The following is a 20,739-nucleotide window of genomic DNA, read 5'->3' as shown; positions in this document are numbered from 1 at the left end:
TGGAAGCTTGCTTTGCCTACCTTATGTTTGCAAATATTGAACTGCACCGCACCAGACCAAAGTTTAGGGCAACACAGCGAATCCCAGCTGGCCGGTCCGTCGCCCCGGGGCCCCGCTCCTACTGCGGTGCAAGGTAACCTCAACCTCTCCACGACATTCCCTTGTAATCCTATCTACTCTCTTATGTAGAGTGACTCGACACATCTACGAGCAAGCTGGCCCTCGGTGACATCTGGCATCGATAGAGTTACATCCGGAACGCCTACTGTACGCAATTCCTCTGGCTGGCTGGCTGGCCGACTTACGATGAACGGAGATCATCTGGTCCGTTTTCTTGTTCTTCCCCCGCTAAAGGTTCCCGATTCAACGCACCTGAAGCATGAAACCCTGAGCCTGGTCGGTCAAGATCAAATTTGCAGGGCTGATTCTGGACACTCCAAGAGGATCTGATGCCAGGATCTTGGCGACGGACGGAAGAGAGTAGTGGAGTGGCAGCACGATGAGACCGACCGACCGACCGACCGACCGCCCGAAAAGTTGCCTTTGGCAGCGCAATCTTAGAGCCTCCGATCTCATCTCTTCAGCGTATCAGAAAGTACTCACTCATCCGTCACGAAAATCTGCTCTCTTGCTTTGGCAATAATTAATTACCTTTCCCTGGACACGTTAACCGTCCGGTGTCGTAGTCGCATAGGGCTGAGACGGATCAGAGACACGAATTGTTCCACTGCTCAAAATGGGCGGGCACAAATGCATAAGAAAGAGCATAAACGTTGGCCTACTAAACTAGGAACCGAAAGTTTGTAGTGAGACTGCTATATTCCTCGAATCACCTGTGAGGAGTTCTTGGCATGCTCGAAATAGGATGCGGAGGCCATCTTTTTGGAGTCGGAAGGATGTGGGAATCCATTTTCGGAGTTTCTTGGAACATTGGGAGCACAACATATCTTTATGATTCGCTGAGGAAGCGAAATTCTATTCTCGAGGGGGAAGGCTCCGGGTTGGAGACAGCTTCCCGTGCAGATTCATACATAACAATAAAATGCATGTGGCAGATGCTGGATATGGCTCGAGCGACTAAGTACTCTCGTACTGTTGTCACCGCATACAGAGATTTGGGGTGATGCAGGAACACAGGTACGGAAAATTCTTGAAACGGCACGGGTGCTGCAATTCTCCCGTGAGTCGGATGGTTGGATCGGAGTGCAGTGGGGGCGGCCTGTTGTGTCTTCCAACTGGTGCACCTGCAGCAAAAGTCGGAGCAGTGGGACTGTGGGGGACTCATCCTGAGGCTATTTGCCGGCGGTGTCCGAAGCGCTGCTGGCAGCTGGGATGTGAAGCACACATCGCATCGGTCCCCTCGAGACTGCGACATCACTTCATCACCCACGGTAACCTTCCTGTCGCCCTTCTCATGTCGCAGCTAGCTCTTACCGCACACCATCTTGGATCTTTTCTTTCGCTTTCTCAAACGCTTCCGGCTCGCAACCAAATAACAGCGCCCAAGCTTCGGCCAGCTGAAATGCAGTCTTTGTTTGGGAGCACCGCTGCATGCATTTCACTCCCCCATCACGCTCTAGCCGCAGAAGAACTGGTTGGTAGTTGGGTCGCACACATGCCTGGCATCCATCTCAGCCGCTGGGTGAATCGATCTGTGGGATCTACCGGCATCTTCAACCTCTTCTCAGTGTTCCCGCAGCAGCGAAGGCTTTCTCTAGGTAATGCTACCTCGCTTACCGATGCCGCAGTTGCTTGTCGTGAACAAGCCGGGCAACCGGGTGGTGGATTGGGCGACAACAACGGTGCATGCTGACTGTTAGGTTGTCCCTCCATCCATCGTAACGGTGAGACCTCGTCCACTTATCCTCTTGTGAACGTACCGAGTCGGGAACGGCCGTCTGAGAAGCGGATGCGGCGTCTATCCATCGGGCAAAATAAGCAAAGAAGGCAGGTGAAGACGACAAGGTGGAGAATGATCTCCGCAAGTTTGAGAACATGTTCTTCTTCGAGAAACCGTAACGGCATCTCACCCACCAGCTCTATATCCTCGACCTGCGTGCCTATTACGCAACAGTCAGTCAACTTGTGCACGTCTCCAAGGCAGAGTGTCGTGGCAACCACATGACGATTTGTTGTTTTCAAGAGTCCGAGATTGTAACGCAATTCATCGCATCCCCAACCCCCATCTTTTCTGTTCCTGCTCACCTGTCCACCCCTCTCGCGGCAGCTTCATCAAGCATATCAGCCAAAGTCATCGGCGAGTTCTGCACGATGCAAACGGACCAGTGGAAAGTCAGTCTGGCTTTGCGGAGCGGTTTAGCCGTGACTTAGGAGGCAGATGAGGGGTGCATAGCTCGCTTAAGCCCCTGGTGCTGCTCAATGCTCATCTTATGGAAGACCCAGTCTTAACACAACCCTTGTACACGACCCTGTACCTGGCTGTCAAGCTGCCTCCGTGCGGCGTCGATCAGTGTCCTCGATGAGCGCCACAGCAGCCACGAGGTGACAGTGAGTCTGGCACTACCAGTCGGGTTGGAGGGACAGCCAGCATGATGCTATCAGGACTTCCAAGCCACACGATACCAGTCTGCCAGACCTGCATGCAGATTATCAACAGCTTCCATACCTACATGTTCAATGCTGTATAATTTCTGCACTTCTTTGCAACCTAGAGATCACGATGCATTCCTGCATCGCAGCACATAATCTTCCCCACCCGCTCATCTCGTTTGGACAATGTTGACCCTGATCCTGATTCTGTTAGTTCTTATGCTGTCATATCACGGCGCCTCTCTTCCTGTTTTTTTCTCCTCGGTCATGTGTGTTCAGGAGCTTGGAGCATCCGCTGGACGGAAGTTGGAATTCCGCGATAGCCTCTCGACCTATGAAAATCTTGCGAGTCGGTACTTGGGGGCTTTAATCTATTTTATATTAACTGAGCGGTCTCATAAGATTAAGGTACAATATCACGCAGGTTACGAGCTGCGTACCTGGTGGTCCTGCTAGGTAGACTTTTTCTAGATGCTGTCCGACTGGTAGTTTTTCTCCGGGCAGCATCCATCTAATCTCTCTAGGGCTGCCGGGTTTGGCTACTTGACTGACCGACTGTTTCCAACAACCTGAAACCCAGATTCAACGACAGCTCATCAGATAGAGGCGCTTGCGCAGGTGGGGAATTTCTTGGCATTCGCGCAAAGGCTCGGTCTCGAGTTTGAACAAACGAGAGGTGGGCCGGGACAGACAAAAATGAGGTAAGCCCCATTCTTGATGCTGATTTCAAAAGACTGAACGGTGGACGGATGCGAGGATTAGGGGGCGACGAACACCTGCGCTGCGTACTCCGTAGACGCGCATACCTTCTTCCCACGTGTTTCAAGCGCATCCGATTGGATCTAGGTGGATGACTGGATATAGGTGGACTACTGGATCTAGGTGGACGGCTGGATCTCCTAGATGAGTGGACTTATTGTGGTCCTAGTTTCAGTTCCTCTTCAGTTTCTATGATATTGTGCATCTCCTTACACCATTGCACTTGAAGATCCATTTCCTTTCCCTGGCCCTGGTCACATGCAAAAAACCTCACTTTTCAAGATTCGAAAATGTTGAAATTCTCCATTGTTTAATCAAGTAAGATTAGATGGAACCGTCTAGCTACTTGGCATTTCTGGTTGCTGGAGATTCGTCGGTAATTCGATCTCGGGGATTTGGCAGCTTCAGACCTGCCCTGGACCTGGATTCACATCGAAAACTGACTCCATCGCAGCACCTAGCAAACACGTTTATCCAATTCTTGGTAACTCGGTCCGAGCTCAAAGTTCGTGACCAGCATGTTATCTTGGGACCATCCTCAGTCTCAACCTTCTTCCGTCTGATTTTGATATCCTCAGTCAGCTACACAAACTCCCGGGAGTGCGGAAAAACTGCGATGCGATTTGTGTTCCAAGTACCAATCAAGATGGGACGACTTCGGTGTCGCGCCAAAGCCAAAAATGATTTTCTCATAATGCGAAACAAAAGTTTGTTGGGCATGGGACAATTTTAGATCCTGATAGACCACCTAACACAAGGATTCCATTTCCAGGCGTCTCTCACGAGAATGACAAAAGAGAAACCTTTTCATCCGCATGTATATGAGTCTTCACTTGGCTTCGTATGTTTCTTGACTTAGTCAAGTATGCAGGCATATTTCCGTCGTCGTCGTCAAGTTTCTCCAAATATACATCCTGAACCTTTAGCTGAGAAAGCTCACAACATCTAAGTCTCATCATATCCACAGCACTATTGGTTCTAATTTTCAAAAGTCTCAATATTTCAATATCGAGTTTCCCCCACCTTTCCCACGCTTGTAGTGTGACCTTCCCAGTTAGGGCTTGAAATAAACAAGCTGCGTCAATCAGCCAATCAAGTACGATTTGCCGAGCCTACGATATTAAATCAATCCACCGCCTCAATTTAATCCACAGCATCTAAATCTACTCCCTGGGTCTATCATTCAATCTATTTGTCTATACCATGTCATTTAAGGAACTCCCACCATTGTTAGTTTCTGTATGACCTAGCAGGGCACAACGTCCGATCCGTCGCGCACGTTAAGCCACGCGCACGTCGTCAAGACACACATCGCGCTGGCCAGGGTAGTTGGAAGTAACGGTACATGTCTCTCTATCTCAGCGTCTATTCAGCCGCCGATAATGTACACGTACACACAACACATCTCAGCCATGCCTTGCCTTGCAATGTCGAGGTCATGCCACGCCAACGGTATTGTCGTCAACAATCAAACCCGGACTTAGCGACCAAACGTTGCCTCGAACTCCATCTAAATCCCTCACTACTTCACTTTCTTTGCAATTTGGCAAGTCGGCACTCGGCTCCCTCTCGCACACTCAAAGGTCAACTGCATTCCCTTCCAGACCGTGTCTATGACCTGACATCCGCAGCCTCCTGCCTTTTCCTTGTCCGCATTTGTCACTGCGGTCCTCCTTTCGGTCGCCTCATTATGACCTCTCATCTATCTCCCACAACTCAAGAATCTAGAATTCATATCGACGCTCCCAAAGAAGAACCCATCCTGCGGGACCCCTCGTGGAGAATAAAGTGTCGTACATGAACTCCATCAACAGGATTTCCAGGGAACAGACGGTCCCTACGCTCGCTCTCGGAGAATATCTCATGGCGTCCTATACCCTTCTTGCACACAGAACCACGTTCCCTCTTAAGCTTTTCTCTCATATTGCGTTCGTTATATGTACACCCAGGATATCTTACTTACTGGAGCCAACCTACTCTATTGTGATCTCCGCTAGACCAGGTAGCTAGCCCTATCTACTTTGACTGCCATGTGCTCATCATCTCATTTCCATCTATATTATATGGTGTTTTCATTAACCTTAAAACCCTCGCCGCTGCCGCCAACTTGGCTTAGGGAGCTAGGCGAGCATGCAGCTTGTCTTTCTTTTCCTCTGCCTTCCTTGTATCCGTTTCCTGCCTTGCACGTCGCCAAATCCCCCACTGCCTGATTCTACTCCCCTGTCTCTTTCTCCACGATCTCCCCGCCCACGGCACGTAAGCGGTTCCTGTCCCTGTTTCTTTTCCATCTCGTCTCCTCGTATTTCGCTCATAAACCTGCCTGGGATATTGTGCCAGCTGCTGTGTAACGGACGGGCCAAGAAGGACTTGGCCAGTCAGTCGGTAAATGGAACAGAAGACCCAAGGCCCGTTTAGCCGCGCAGAAAATGGCATAACATAGCATAGGATAGCAAGCCTGGTTCTTATGTTATTTGGATCGATCAGGAACCCGAGGACAGATAGCTTATTCGGAATGCAATGTCGCCATACCTTTATTCATTCTCGAAGATGGTAAGCCTCCATGTTGAATCATCACATCATACATATGAGTCCTCGCTCCATGTATACTCTCGGTGGAATGGAATGGGAAGGTGGCTTGCTTTGCTCCTCTTCTCATCACTGTCATGTGCCCTAGCATATCTTCATTCTTAAGTGATCATCAAGTGAATCGAAGTGAAAAATTACTGCGAAGCCGATGCTTCTAAGGTTATTACCGGCACACTCCGGCCTACACAACTGCCATGCCATGCTACGCACGAAGCACACTAACAGTAGCACAGAACGCAGCAGCATCATGTGGATAGCAGAAAGATCGGACGATCAGCATGGCAACCATTCACTCAACATTTCATAGGCAAGCAAGCAAGGTAGCCGGCCCGCCCTTCCAATAGGAGGCTCGCACTACTCTTCCCCGACAGTCAGCCCATATTAACTCTGGCTGGGGGGTCAACAACTCCAGCTGCAGAACGCGAAGCAGCGACGCATGCGATGGAAATCTAACATCAAAGAAGAGAGGACAACAGCAGCCAAGGTTGATCTGGTGTGGTCCCCCCCTCACCGTCAGCTCGTCCTAAATGCAGGGTGTGGATATGTCGTGTGATACTATACCAGCTGGTGAAACCGTACCAGCCAGCCGTCCGCTTGTCCGCCAGCTACGCTATGAAGTGAAGTGGAGTCATAGAAAGTTGTTTGGACAGTGTTGATTGGTGTCGGTGTGATACTTTTGTTTATAATACCTGCCGAGATATAGCTCGTTACTGCGACATGATACGGGTGATCTGCATATTGACTCTCTCCGAAGATATTCCGCTCGCTGTTAAGATCAAATAATTAGCTCACTACGTCGAACTTTCCTTCTTTCTGTCTTGGTATCATGTCCTATATTGCACATGAAAAGTAGGATATCAATATCAATATCATAGTAACAACGTGAAGGTGGAAGGAATGGACCCAGACCGATCGCACGATCAGAACCATACACAGCGAAGTCAAACGAGAAATATTGAAACCTGGTGAAGATTATCATGCAAGACTGATGGACTTGGAAAGCATGTTAGATTGCAGACCGCAATAGCATCGAAAGTAAGGGATTGAGTTTCGACGGACTCTTGTCTCCACGGCTTAGTGGATGAGAATCGCGGAACCGATGGGGGAATTCTAAGGAAGGGAACTGGAAGGGAATGGTAGGAAATTGGATTGGACGAAGAATCGAAGGGGTGGTAAGGGGAAGGTTTCGAACGATGGATCGAGCGAATGAAGGACCTGAAGGGGAGCGGCCGGAACGGCACACGGGATATCGTTGCACGAGTCTAATGTGAACTCTACGCAGGTACGGATTTATGACTAGCTAAGTGCATTAGAAAATTAATGGAGGCCATGTTTTTCCCATTTACAGTCAAATTCTATATCTGGGAAGCGCAGAGCGGAGAAGTGTCTCCACGGCATTCGGATCCACCCACGACTTACCAAGGTGCGGACTTTACTCGAAGGACGTGATTTGTGGGCGACGAAACTCCGGGGTAGTGAATAGTAATTATAATGAGTAACGAGTGTTGTTTTGAAGACGTGCGCCTTTCGTACACGGTTTTATTCACACATCTATCACCTGCTTCTCGTGTTTGGGGAAGGAGTAAGTGGGACACGAAGGTTGACTGCAAGACTGCATGATACTGGGGACAACTTAGTTTCAGGTATTTCTACGTGAAATTTTGGTGCTGTGATGACAATTATACCTTTATATTTTGTGAATGCTGTTTTGCAAAGATGTCTTAACGTTTTGGTTGACATGTGGCTGGTGAAAACCATTTCTGTGCCGGGAGAAGTCCGAGATGTGTTTAATCCTAATTTCCGTTCAGTTTTCCATCCTAGTCCCAATGAGAAGTGGATAGAGAAGCTGAATTACTGGCTTTTGAGTTGCCAGTGCCCCTCATATATCGGTGCTTGAAAAGTCTGTAGATGGGAGGAGCTTTACGCAAAAGCTGTTTGTATTTGCGAAGTACCAGGCAGAGCAGATTTCAAAGAATTGATTGAATGAAGCAGTTGATTCTTGGAATCTGACCAGCTCCTATTTTCTAAAGCACTTCTTGGTTTTCTGATCGTGAAATATCAAGCTCTTTCAGCTGCTAGCCGTCCAAAGTACATCCGTATTAGTGACCAAAATCAGCCCAGCCTCACCGTTCATTCCTGAGATATGATGGTGCAACTTTTCATAGTAGTGTGGGTATTCTTAGCTCTTGGTAATTGTGTTTTCCATGGCATTCTCATCTCGTTGTCCAGTTCGAGGGCATGTCGCTAAGCGAGAAGGCAGCAAAACAAAGCAAGCAAGTTCCAAACTAGTCTATATGATATCACAAAGGAGGATATACCAGGAATTTCCTAGTACATAATTGGTATTCGAGGATCATATTGCCGTAGATGAAGCATCGCATCGAACTTTTGAGCTTCCATTCTCTCCACGGTTAGAGGTCAATACCAACTAAGCACATTCAAACTTCTCCAAGTTATAGTATGGCGTAACGTGCTGAGAATAAGTGAGCATCAGCGCTCTCTCGGCTTTTCACTATAATCGGCCAGTGTTTAGTTCTCAAGACCCTCCCTTCTGATCCTCTCTTTCTTCCTCTACGGCTAAGCAGCTAGGTTCTACGAACAAATCACGTTGATGTTGTTCTGGTGTACAACACCCGGACAGATGCATTTATCGAAAAGGTTACATCATCCAAGATCGCCAAACAACGCGACCGAAGCAAGAGCTAAGAAGGGGTTGCCGGCTTATGATCGCACCAGATTGTGTTTCATCTTGCTTGACGATGCCTCGGCGGTTATTTCTAGCTGACACATTGTGGTGGATGGGCACGCGTTCGCATACCAGAGCCATTTGGTGCTGGCGTACAAACTGACCTAGGCCTATTTTACAAAATTCGAGGTGGGCATGTGGTTGGGTTGTACTTCGCATTGCTTTGCGTCACAGTCTTTGGTTGCGTCTAGGAGTGAGTGCTTTCCCCGTGCTCCGTTCTCGAACAACTCCACGTGTATTGTGGACTACAGGTTCTCATTTCGATACACAACAGGCCCAAAGCTGAAGAAATGGTGCACGGAGTCTCTCCTTCCACAACACATTGATGAGTAGGCCTATTGGTAATGGTATCATTTTTCTATTGCTATACCAACTATTCTAAGCCATTGCCTTCTTCCCAAGAATCAAATTGGTGGTGTACACGCCGTCCGAGCCTTCGACACCACATCCCAATACCCCGAATTCCAATGACCATGGAACAAATGCATACAACCAATCCATCCCAAGAAGACAACACCAGGGTAGATATACCATTCCAATCCAATGCTCACATACCACGCTACGACCCGAATGCAAACTCCCTCCTAATCCCTACCAAATCCTCACCTCAGACAATCATTCTGCCTTAATTGTACCCATTCGTCTTCCCGCTTCCGTTTGTACTTGCTCTATTTGGACTCCTTCCATTAGAAAGATCCGAGAGAGCGGTATGTTGCTCCTCCTGCTCCGGGCCACCAAGTAGGCCGTCCATAAAGCTGATATAATCATACTGGGGCATTCCCCTATCTTCTTGAAGATCAGGACCTTTATGTGGCGGTACAATCTGCGTGAGTTTCTCGATCACATCGTCTGGCACAAGACTATGTCTTAGATCCATTTCGGTCACATAAGGTTTGCCATCTGCGACTTCACGGAAACTCTGGAAGACTTGCTCAGCAGTGTTTTGGTCCTCGGTTACGTCGACCATGAAGCGGATGAATTGCTCAAATGTTACGTAGTCTCGGCCATTAGACGTCTCGAGGAAGTAGTCGTGCATTTCGTCTTCGCTGAAAACGAGACCAAGGGAAGCGAGAGCTGCGCTGAACTCGAGTTCTTGCAGACTATTGGTAACGTCTCTATCGAAGTGTCGGAATACGCTTTCGAATTCTTCGAGTTGAATGGGGGTTAGATTAGTCATATTTCGGGCAACGACTTGGTTGTCGAGGAAAGCAAGTTTCTTGGAGACGGAATTCTTGACTAGGCTAAGCTCGTAGCATAATTCATCGTAGGTGTATGTTGTAAAGTCGTTTTCTTCAATGTTGGCCTCTTCGCATTTACGGTCCACCTCTTCGATTTTCTCAAGGTATTGATTCATGGGTGATAGGTTCTCGTTCAATCGTCGGACATGCGTTAGCTGATCTTCGACATCGCCCTCCAGTCCTGATATAGCTAACTGCATCGTGTTCAAGGCCAGGGCGAAATCGTTGGCTTTGTCTGCGAAGGATTTCCGCAGTGCGTTCTTGATGCTAGAGACTGATTAGCTTAGGTTTTTCACAGGACGATATAAAACACTTACTCTCTGATGGTCTCGTTGATCAACTGTCCCCTTGCCATTTCTGATCTCATCAAGCTCGCCCACTCGTCGTCCAAGACACTCAGTCTTAACTCTGCTGGTGGATCGTACGGCCGCAGCCGATACGTGCTCATTTTTGTTTTGATATTGCCCAGCAGGGCAGCCAGATCACTCTTTTCCGCCACCCATTCCCTCTTCTTCCCCCTCTTGTATGCACTAAACTCCGTTGACTGCTTCTTCGCATCAACATATGTGCCCTCAAATTTAGCTCCGTCCCATCTCAATCCCTGTTCGTGGATCTGCTTCAGCAATTCTCTCATCCTCCTCTCGTAGTTACTTTGCATCTCCCAAGCACCCTGCATATTGTTGACGAACTTCTCAACTCGTCGCCCAGCATTCTCGACCTTCTCCATCTGTGAAAAGGCGTGGAACCAGTATGCTATGTATGTCATCAAACTGCGTTCATCCGGTTTGGCAACATCACAGACATCTTCCACATCCAGCAGGTCAGGGATTCCAATTTCAGTCTTCGCAATATCAAATGCTAATTGCATGTTCCCGCGGTGGTCGTTCTTGTCTAACGCATCGTAGTCGATCAGGTCCGGTCTGTGGATATCCAGAAGAGCACAAAACGCGAGGCCATCATTCCAACTGTCCGTGAAATTCCGCACGTCGACTTCGTCATAACAGGCAGTCTTTCTTTGACACCAAAGCAGCAGACCTTCTTTTGCAGTCATACCCTCCTCATTGATGTCCGAGATCGTGAAGCGTAGAATTAGGGTCCAGATTAGACCCAGTATGATCTTTCGATTCCCATCAACAACATCCTCAGCACCAATGTTTGTCATTTGTATGCCACGAGATTTGATGAAGTCGAGTGATAGATTCGCATTTTCAAATCGTTGCACGCGGAGTTTGGGCTTCGCGGCATATCGACCCAGGGATTCGTTTGAAAGGCATTCGAGCAGGTGTATTAGAATAACCTATGATGGGTGGATTAGCAGATGTCCCTGCTGCAAAACGTTTGGGCATTTTTACTCCATCGCTAAGATCTTTCACCAGATCTACTACTGCCAATTCTCTTGGTTTGATTTTGGTATTCAACCTGTATACTAGTCAACAAACGATCCCGCACGCATCTTCCATTCTAGACATACCATTTCGTAAATGTCTTTTGCTGAACAGTAACCCATTGTTGCTGCTCCGCAAATGCCATCTTCACAAGTCCCTGTTCATGCGGCGGTTCAATGGCCTTCAATCCGTGATCTGCCGGTAAACTGGAAATCTGTCTGAATCCCCGCCCTTTCTTTCGGCCCAATAAATCGCTGTCTGTTCCACCGATTGTAGCACTGCGTTGAAGGCGAGTAGTGAATTGTTTGGAGCGGTTGGCTTCTTTTTGCTGGGACGAACGATCGCGACGTGCCTTGATGCTTGGTGGCGGTGATGGTGGAAATGCAGGAGTGACGATGCTCTTGTTTACTTGTTCGGGGGTTGCGGGCGGCTCCGCACTGCTGGTCGGGCAACCAGCCTGCCTGGCGTCTCCGTCATCTGATGCTGGGGGCGTGATTGCCCCTACGCGAGCCCCTGAAAAGCCCTCCATCATTCCGAAGTCAACAACGTCAAAAAACAACAAAACGCCAGAATTATATCGCTTTCTGGAATCTTACGTCTCTTCCTCAAGCGCTGTGCTTTTCTCAAATGGCTAGATGCAGGTCCACAAGGCTATTTAAGAGGACGGAGAGACCACTCTTCTGTGTGCAGGGTCATGCATGTTGCGGGTGTCGTCCTCGATACCGTCAATGCATAATGAAACAAATCTTTTCTCGTCGCAGTGAGCACTCCGCCACTCAGCTTTCCGAAGCCCATAAACCCCGAAAGTCGGTATCCATCGCCAGTGTATCATCAAATCCATGCCGAAAATCATGATCGCCTCCCCGTTCCCCTTCTTTCACTGGGAATCTGAGGAGATCTTTCTGGGGCTATGGTCGCCGGATCGAGCAAATTGGTCTAGCCACCGAGCCCTGATATATAATAGAGTGTCTCTTATGAGGGTAATTGCTGCCATTTATATGATACAAAGCACGTCTTCGCCTCCCCCTACATCTTCAAATATCCAAGATGATTGTGTAGGTGGCCAGATATGTTCAGGGAGTGCTTGCATAAGATTCTCAGGTGTTTGGAAACACTTTGCCCAGCTGCCATCCCAACACGCGACGCGTTGCATAGCCTAGTCCACGATATCCCCTGATAGATGCTCTATTTTCTCGATTCAGGGGTTCAGAAGATCTGCATCGAAGAGCCTCGACTTGCCTCAGATCTGTCTTCTGTCGGACAGCGAATGACGGCGGGCGTGGCAGTCTCATCCAAGGGCTTCAATGGCGGTTAACTGTAGGAGAACGAAGGTATGTAACCGGAAGAGATATTGCAATGTGGAACTTTCAAATCACTGCTCCTTGCAATGTTGTCATTGAGGCCCAGGGCGCTTTCATTGAAATCGCTGCGAGCATATGAGCTGGGTTATTTTGATCGTGAAACACTCCTCCTAACTTGAACCCATTTCGGGATTTGCCAGTACAGGTTTATGTGAAGGCAACCTGGCATACCTTTGACCTCAAAGTTCTGAAATAGGTATATCAGGTTGATGGAGGCGTGACGATAGTAATCTTCGAAGCCTGCTACTTTCCATTGCATACCGGCCTTCTTTTCCCTCAATGTCGACGAGTAATACCAGCACATGCACCATCTACTGAAGGTAAAAAGCGGTGAGATCTAATCCGTTCTCATCGCCACTCCCCTCAAGAGCCAATGAGCAGCTGATCACGTGATGGTACAACAGCACAATCAGAATATCGTCTCGATGATATTCTCGTAAGAACGCAAAATATCAACAATGTCCACCGATTCCACGGCTACCCTTAGAGCTCTCGACGAGGGCTACGAAGCTACACAGTCTCTCACACTTCCGTATAGAGGACCCGCACCAAGCACGAAACCACTCAACGCGACCTCGCAAACTTTCATCCGGAAACCCAACACCCCAGCAGACCCCAAGAAGCTCTTCCGAACGCACGTAATCAACACATACAAAACAGACCGTCTAGGATCAAAGTCATGGAGATGTCAAGTCTGTGGAAAGAATGCCACAAAAGTGTACCATTCAGCTGCCTCAATTTTGTCGCCACTCGGATCCAGCCTGGTTGACGAGCTCATATTCACGTGTAACGCCCCGCGCTGCAGTAATTACGGCTCAGATCTGGCGGATCATTTTGGAAAATACCAGGTTCCGGAGGCGGCGGCCATCAGTTGTGAAAATTGTGACAGAAGATCGAATGTGAAGCTCTGTGGGGGATGTACTTTCTCATGTAAGTTCAATTTCTTCATGTATTAATAAGCGAGACCTTGCTGAACAATGAACGAGATGGATCGCGGAATGGAAGTACTCATATCGTCGGTCATCAGAAGAAGCCCAGGAATCGCCGAGCAAAGAGTCAGCAAGGTCTCAGAAACCCACAGTTGGATCCTGTTGCAGCGGAGCAGCTTCTTATAGAATCTGGCAGGTTCTCTAACAACGACGAACGTGACTTGCCTTGATAAACTACAAACCGATTATGGGAAATGATGGGTGCATGGCTGGCTTTCGTTGAGCCATGGACGGGTTTGGATTTGATGGACTTGAGTGGTCGAAGAAGGCTACGCAGCTTCATGCTCTGAAGATTTCGAGATGGCTTCACGTGGCGGGCTTCCTCTAAACGTGAGAGCATGGACAGCATGGGGTGCATTTGATAGGTAAGGTCATGTGGGTATGGGTATGGCAGGAGTCACATCTCAATCGGCCCTTTGCTACCCTTCTGCCACTCTTCATGCACGAATGAGTGTGATAATCTTATCGCTGTCATAGTCTCTGTCCAATTCAATACAGAGCGTGTCAGCTGAACCTGGAATCAACGAATTACCTCGAGGTATGAAGTCAAGATATGAATAAGGCTTCTTCATTGCTCTAGAAATTACTTTGACATTCAGTGACCACTTAGCAACTTCTCAAAAGAAAAATCCACCGCGATAGCGCCATTTACATCGACCACTGGAAGAACGTTAGCGCTGCAAAGCCCAACATCTAGGGATCAAGATCTCAGAATATAGGAAATAACAGGCGAGCAAAAGTACATACTAAACCCTGAACATTGCCCTCCGAATCAGTAAAATAAGCCACAAAGCCCATATTATTGGGAAGCTCGACCTTCGGGCTGTCCATCACACAGTCAGTCAATCAAACTCCGCTCCAAGCATGACCGCAGCTAGCTCACATATACAGCTTCCCACCTGCCTCCTCAACTTTCTTCAAGCTCTCATCTACACTCTCAACCGTAATCGTAGCCCTTACAGAGAGACATTTCTTGTCACCATTCCCCGGATGCAGAGCAGCAGAGAGGAGCTGCTCAGGCTCGACTTTGACGAATCCCCCGTTCGTGTGGCCTCTGCTGAACATGACGAAAATGGGCGAGCCTTTGTCGTCGAGCATAGGGGCCATGCCGTCGTATGTCCACTGTCGATTGTTAGTGTCTGAGTTTGAGATTGTAGAGTCAGGATGGGCGGCAGAGATGATGGAAGGTGCATACCCCGAAGACATCGGAGTAGAATTTCTGTACGCGGGCCATGTCTGTAGCTGGAATTTCGGTCCAGGTTATTGAGCCAGGCTGAATCTGTCAGTGAGGTTCAGAAAGATGGAGTCTGGCGACACTTACAACCGGACGGCCTTCTGGGCATGCGGACATTGTTACGATGTCTTGTCTTAGAATTAAAAGTACTGTTTTTCTGTGTTCGATATTTGACTCGGACAATCAAGCTATGGAAGACAAACAGCTTATGGCAGAGGATGGCACGTTGAATGCAACTTCAGGGGACGGAGAGAGAACTTAAATAATTTCAATCGAAGGCGCAAGATGTTATCGGTGCCAACATTACCCCGCATCATTTGCGATGAATATGAATCGTGCTTGCGGTTAGTTTCAGAGAAAGCCATGTCTTGCTTCTTTTGTTTGGTATATTCTTGGCTTCGATCATCAATTGGCCACTGGCCTGATGCTGCCTGGAAAGCCGCAAGCCACGCACATGATACCGCGATGAAGATCGCGTTGAGCGGGATGCAGAAACGCGGTGAAAAATGTAGTTGTATTAATCATTGGCTGGACTGATCAGTAATCAGTTCTATTCCTATTATTGTAGCTTGTTTGTTATGCCAAACTAAATCTCCGTTGCTTTGGCACCTGTCGCAGGCTTACGGACGTACGACGACAACCCTGGACTAGAAGACGGCAGGCAATTACAGTACAGTAGCGTTGAGAAACGTTATTTCGGTAACCTCCTCTAAAAGACCTCCAGCCATCACAAGGGTCAGAGCACATTATTCCTTTGATTTCTCGAAAGCCAGAATTTGCTCTGTAGCTGCCTTGACGGACTCCTCGAAGGTGGTGAAGCCCGATTTCCCAAACTTCCTGAGCACCTCAGCAGCGCTTTCATTCGTCACAGTACTGAGATCACACCCTGCATCTGGAAGGTCATTCATGAACTTTCGAGCAGGATACAGCCGTCGGAATACAGCTAGCATTTCATTCCAAGTATACGGCTCGGCGTAGCCAAAGAGACGCTGATTGTCGATTGTCGTCTCAAGCAAGGCGCCGACATGGAGACGGGCACAGTCGATTGTGTCAATGGCGTACTCTGGAGATGGTCAGATTGAGTCACGGATTCTGTGACAGAACCTACGCGATGGAACAAAGCTATGCAGTGTGATCTCTCCGTCGAAGAGGCTTTTGAGCCACCCGGTTGTACTTGGGAAACCCTGATGCTCAGGATCGCACACGACCCCAAAATTTGCACTTGGCAAGACTGCATGTTGTTAGTTGTTGGATCATACCACGCGAGAAGTTGACTTCTACCAGCATTGAAGACAAAAGACGGCTTCGTATCTTTTATATACTTCCACGAAGCAGCCTCTGCTTCAGCTTTTCCTGCGGCATAGACGTCCATCGTTCTCTCTGGGCCGTAGGGCGGCGGTGCCCATGCAGCCTTGATGGCATGTTCGTTCCAAGAATCTGGTCCGATGCTGTAATCGACGTTCGGCTGAGGATTGGCTGCAGCCCAGGAGGTGGAGGTGTAGACGAAAGCTTTGACGGAAGGCTCTTTTGCCGCGGACTTCAATGTGTTGACAGCGCCGTCAATAACACCTGGAATGCCAGTATTGGGATCGAAGGAGCCGACGATGGACGCAACATGTGCAACCCCAGAGACTCCTGAGCTGAGTCAGCATACGGCGAAGCGAGTCGGAAGTAGGAAATATACCTTTGACGGCTTCATCGAAGGCTCCTTCGTGCGCCAAGTCAGCGACGGAGATCAGCTCGAAGTTGTTCTCGCCGTACAGTTTGTCGAACTTTTGCTGCATCCAGCTTGCTTTTTCCACGTTTCTCACGGTGCCACGGACTTTGTAGTCCATCTACTGAGAGTTATTTTCATTGAAAGAATGTAAAGATGACAGAACATGATTGTCTTCCTGACTCCTTTGAAATGGATCGAGGATATTGAGGCACTAAAAGACGAGAAGGGTCTAGCATCACTTACCTCAAGCAATAGGTTGGCAATGTTACTTGCGACTAGGCCATTGACTCCTGTCACAAGGATCCATGATCCAACTGGTATTCTCGGGCTTGGATACATGATGAAAATCGGCCAAGTTGCACAATATTGCAGGTTTGTTGAACTTTTGGTTGAAAGGACACACAGGGGACGCTATGAGGCAGGAACAGGCTCACACTTATATATTCTGGTGTCTTGGTATGAAGTCTAATCCATTGCCATCTAGATAAGTCGAACTGACGTGGTGAATGCGCAACGTAGCCGCATCCATCGGTTGCGATATGTTTTGGAAGTGAGGGGAACGCTGACAAGCACTTCATATGCTCGTCTCTAATTATTAAGGAGATCAAGATACTTTCAAGGACACACTTGGAATTCATGCCACAGATAGTCATTTTCTTTTGGGGTTTATTGTTTATGCCGATCATCATCCAATCAAATCGAGAGGCAGAAAGCTTCCAACAGGTCAACCAAGAAGGACGAGTTCCGACACTATCCTCGATCGAGGCAACTTGATACATCTTGCATGCTTCCTCCCCGCTGGCGTACATCCAGGTACCGACACTATGTCCCCGAAAATAAGGCTGCCCGAAAACGGAGACAAACTAGCAAGCTTACGGCAATATGATAATTCACTCGGCTTATAAATCAACGAAGCGTCAGATTCGCTTCCGTTGTTGTGAACCATGCCGGTTGAGGGCAAGCAGAAAGTGACACTAGTACATTTTTCGACAGTGTCACTTCCTCCCACTCACATGTCAATCTTAGGAAACTGTGGCTTTTGATGCTTACAGCGATGCTGATAAGTTCTGTGCTGCCCTTGGCAATGCTCTCTCGTAATCAGTGTGGGCCTGTCCATTGGCTCGCTCGTTCCAGGTGCCTTACAGTAAGCAGAGGTACCTCATGCTCGAGCTTCTCTGCCAGCTCTTAGCAGGGCTTCTGATACTAAAGCTTTTGGTCGCTTCCTTTAATTTCTTGATTTGCTCATCTACATTCACTTTCGTTGCTGTTGCAACTTTTTCAAACCAGTAGATAAACTTTGAATTGAACGTCAAAGTTGTTCCACGTACAGCTACTACCCCACGATGTCCGACATCTTTCGCGATGCTCCAATTGGACAGATCATTCGTCTCATCACAAAGAACAAGATCCTCCAATATCCAGAAGAAAAAGCCGATTTCAAGTATACATCGGACTATCTTATGCCGCCTCCAGCAGAAGAGAAAGCATTGGTGACAACAACAACATCTAACACAATACCTGTTGCAAAGAATGAAGAAGTCGAGGGGCAAGCGGAAACCGCACAAGAAGACCTCGACACATCTGACGATGAATCGACAACTCAATCGTTGAGAGCGAAGCTGACAATGTCAAGAATTCTCAGTCGTCCCATCATAATGGAGAGAACGGTTACCATGGCGGAAGTGGCACAAGCGTACAATGCAGCCGTAGATGTGGAAAATATCTCAGAGCAAGTCTGCCAGAGGATCAAGCCAAAAATTAATGAAGATGGTATAATGATTGTGGATTGGTACTCGACCACTGATCCCGAAAATCCACAACATTACTCAAAGGGAAAGAAGTGGGCAGTGGTTTTGCAGCTCTAGTACGGTATCCCCTCAACAATCGAGACGCACAAGTTCTAACACATTCCTAGTTTATACACCCTCGCAGTCTACAGTAAGAACACTCATACTTTCATTTGTTTGAAGATGACTTGAGGTATCTATTTTGCTAAGAAGTTATTGCTTCGCTTCAACGTCCTGATGTCACCTACCAGCCTGAAAGCAAGTACTAACGGGAGATTAGTGGGGTCTGCCATCTATACCCCAGCCATCCCATATATTGAGCATATCTATCACACCATCCCAGTTGTCGCGTCCTTGGGCCTGGCTCTCTACGTTCTCGGCTATGGAATTGGACCTCTGCTCTTCTCACCGCTGTCCGAAATTCCAGTAATCGGACGCAACCCGCCTTACATGTAGGTCTTCGAAATCAATTTCCTCTAGCATCTCCAATCGACTAATTTATTATACACTTCTGAGACACATTCCCATACTTTTAATTTACTGCCCCAATCTTGCACATGCTTACACATTACTCAGGGCAACTTTCGGCATCTTCGTCATTCTTTGCATCCCAACTGCACTCATCGATAATCTCCCGGGATTTCTCGTACTCAGGTTCTTTCAGGGCTTCTTTGGTAGTCCTTGTCTATCGACCGCTGGTGCCACTATTGGAGATATGTACTCTCTCATCCAATTGCCGTACTTCCTAGCTGGGTGGGCAGGGTTTGCTACCGGAGGGCCCGCGCTAGGACCCCTGATCAGCGGATTTTCTGTTCCTGTGAAGGGCTGGAGGTGGTGAGTGTTCTCCCCTTTTTCGCAACAACACTCCGAAAAACTCATAATTATGTGCCATTACATGTCACGGAAACTCTGAATAATATTGCATGAGTTCTTTACTAACTTGTCGATCAGGTCCATGTGGGAAATGATGTGGATAGCAGGTCCTGTATTTTTGGTGATGATGTTCTTCTTTCCGGAAACATCTGCGCAGAATATCCTCCTCCGACGTGCAGCACGCCTTCGGAAACTTACCGGCAACCCGAACCTCAAAGCACAATCTGAGATTGACCAAGCCAAGCTCAGCGCCTCGGAAGTCGTCACCATCAGCCTCTGGCGACCTATCCAAATCAATTTCCTCGACCCTGCGGTAGCTTTCACGAGCCTCTACATATCTCTCGTATATGCTATCTTCTACTCTTTTTTCGAGGTCTTTCCACTGGTGTATGGCCCGAGTCCGGATGGGTACGGTCTGAATGCAGGTCAAATCGGGCTGATTTTCCTGAACATCATCGTTGGTGTGATGATTGCCATTCCAGCGTACTTTGCTTTCCTCCACTACCACCTGGAACCTAAGATGAAGAAACATGGATTTGGGGCTCCTGAAGAAAGACTCATACCAGCTCTCTTCGCCTCGTTCTTGACTCCTGTTGGCCTTTTCATGTTTGCATGGACTGGTAGACCAAGCATTCATTGGATAGTCCCAACGATTGGCGTCACCATCTATACGGTTGGCATATTCATCATTCTCCAATGCGTCTTCGTCTACATCAGCATGACGTACCCCGAATATGCTGCCAGTTTATTTGCTGGCAACGATTTCTGTCGCTCGGCATTGGCTGCAGGTGCAATCCTCTTCTCTCGACCACTCTTCTTAAACGTTGGAATCGCAGAAGGTGTTACACTGCTTGCTGGATTGACCATCTCGGGGGTCATTGGGATCTTTGTGCTGTGGTATTACGGCGCTAATTTACGTGCGAGGTCAAGATTCACGGCTAAGTGACCAAACATGGGGATCTATGATTGCGGAATGGTACCTGGGCTGCACTCATCAGTAATCGTTCACCCAATGGGCTACTCACGGTAAACGAATTCCACGATTGTTGTTCAGCCCCTTTTCTCTCGGCTAGCCTATTTACTTTTAAGCGAAGCTTTGTTTGCGTTGAAACAGTAGAGGGAATGCCAATCTGAAAAGTTAGTGACCCGTACAGGTCAGAGGGAGAACCACTCAGTAATATAAAAAGCATGAGAGAAGCACATTTGCTACTACAGAAATCCGCGTTTAGGGACTTTAGGTAGTGCTACACCAACACCGTCAGATGTGCAAGACGTTCATGTCGCCACGTCACAACTGAGCAAAATGTGCTATATTGATAACATTTAACGTAGTTAAAGCAGGGCGTAATGTATAAGGTGATTAGGTTTGCCTAGTTGGGTTAGATTTGCCGGATTGCATTAATCTGCACAGAAAGCGAGGTGGGGCGACCTACCTGCAACTGAGATTTGTAATCAGCAACCATCAGAATGAGAATCGGATAGACTCAAAATCAGCATTGGAGACACTACTTTAA

General features: G+C 48.1%; 6 protein-coding genes across 6 annotated transcripts; 3 read left to right on the top strand and 3 right to left on the bottom strand.

The window, feature by feature from the left end:
* Positions 1 to 3,637: 3,637 nt before the first annotated feature.
* ONS95_013045 (uncharacterized protein) lies at positions 3,638 to 4,042 on the top strand (the record flags this gene model as incomplete). Its single annotated transcript, XM_058506675.1, has 1 exon — positions 3,638 to 4,042. One exon carries the CDS (start codon positions 3,638 to 3,640, stop codon positions 4,040 to 4,042), a length of 405 nt encoding a protein of 134 aa, XP_058357405.1.
* Positions 4,043 to 9,266: 5,224 nt separating this feature from the next.
* ONS95_013044 (uncharacterized protein) lies at positions 9,267 to 11,796 on the bottom strand (the record flags this gene model as incomplete). Its single annotated transcript, XM_058506674.1, has 4 exons — positions 9,267 to 10,146; positions 10,197 to 11,176; positions 11,232 to 11,298; positions 11,351 to 11,796. The coding sequence occupies 4 exons, from the start codon at positions 11,794 to 11,796 to the stop codon at positions 9,267 to 9,269; spliced, it is 2,373 nt and encodes a 790-aa protein (XP_058357404.1).
* Positions 11,797 to 13,083: 1,287 nt separating this feature from the next.
* On the top strand, positions 13,084 to 13,784 carry ONS95_013043 (uncharacterized protein; the record flags this gene model as incomplete). The annotated part of the gene is made up of 2 exons (XM_058506673.1): positions 13,084 to 13,555; positions 13,612 to 13,784. The coding sequence occupies 2 exons, from the start codon at positions 13,084 to 13,086 to the stop codon at positions 13,782 to 13,784; spliced, it is 645 nt and encodes a 214-aa protein (XP_058357403.1).
* A 478-nt stretch (positions 13,785 to 14,262) lies between these two features.
* ONS95_013042 (uncharacterized protein) lies at positions 14,263 to 14,965 on the bottom strand (the record flags this gene model as incomplete). The annotated part of the gene is made up of 5 exons (XM_058506672.1): positions 14,263 to 14,274; positions 14,362 to 14,437; positions 14,498 to 14,736; positions 14,810 to 14,887; positions 14,936 to 14,965. 5 exons carry the CDS (start codon positions 14,963 to 14,965, stop codon positions 14,263 to 14,265), a joined length of 435 nt encoding a protein of 144 aa, XP_058357402.1.
* Positions 14,966 to 15,594: 629 nt separating this feature from the next.
* Positions 15,595 to 16,904, bottom strand: ONS95_013041 (uncharacterized protein; the record flags this gene model as incomplete). Its single annotated transcript, XM_058506671.1, has 5 exons — positions 15,595 to 15,911; positions 15,957 to 16,079; positions 16,130 to 16,483; positions 16,533 to 16,683; positions 16,809 to 16,904. 5 exons carry the CDS (start codon positions 16,902 to 16,904, stop codon positions 15,595 to 15,597), a joined length of 1,041 nt encoding a protein of 346 aa, XP_058357401.1.
* Positions 16,905 to 17,908: 1,004 nt separating this feature from the next.
* On the top strand, positions 17,909 to 20,171 carry ONS95_013040 (uncharacterized protein; the record flags this gene model as incomplete). Its single annotated transcript, XM_058506670.1, has 5 exons — positions 17,909 to 18,429; positions 18,481 to 18,503; positions 18,633 to 18,804; positions 18,929 to 19,186; positions 19,304 to 20,171. 5 exons carry the CDS (start codon positions 17,909 to 17,911, stop codon positions 20,169 to 20,171), a joined length of 1,842 nt encoding a protein of 613 aa, XP_058357400.1.
* Between the last annotated feature and the right edge of the window lie 568 nt (positions 20,172 to 20,739).

This window comes from Cadophora gregata, assembly GCF_030347475.1.
Source record: "Cadophora gregata isolate MNR1 chromosome Unknown scaffold_7, whole genome shotgun sequence".
In the NCBI taxonomy this organism is placed as follows: Eukaryota; Fungi; Ascomycota; class Leotiomycetes; order Helotiales; family Ploettnerulaceae; genus Cadophora; species Cadophora gregata.
The sequence above is the reverse complement of the archived record's forward strand: the minus strand, read 5'-3'. Positions and strand labels throughout refer to the sequence as shown.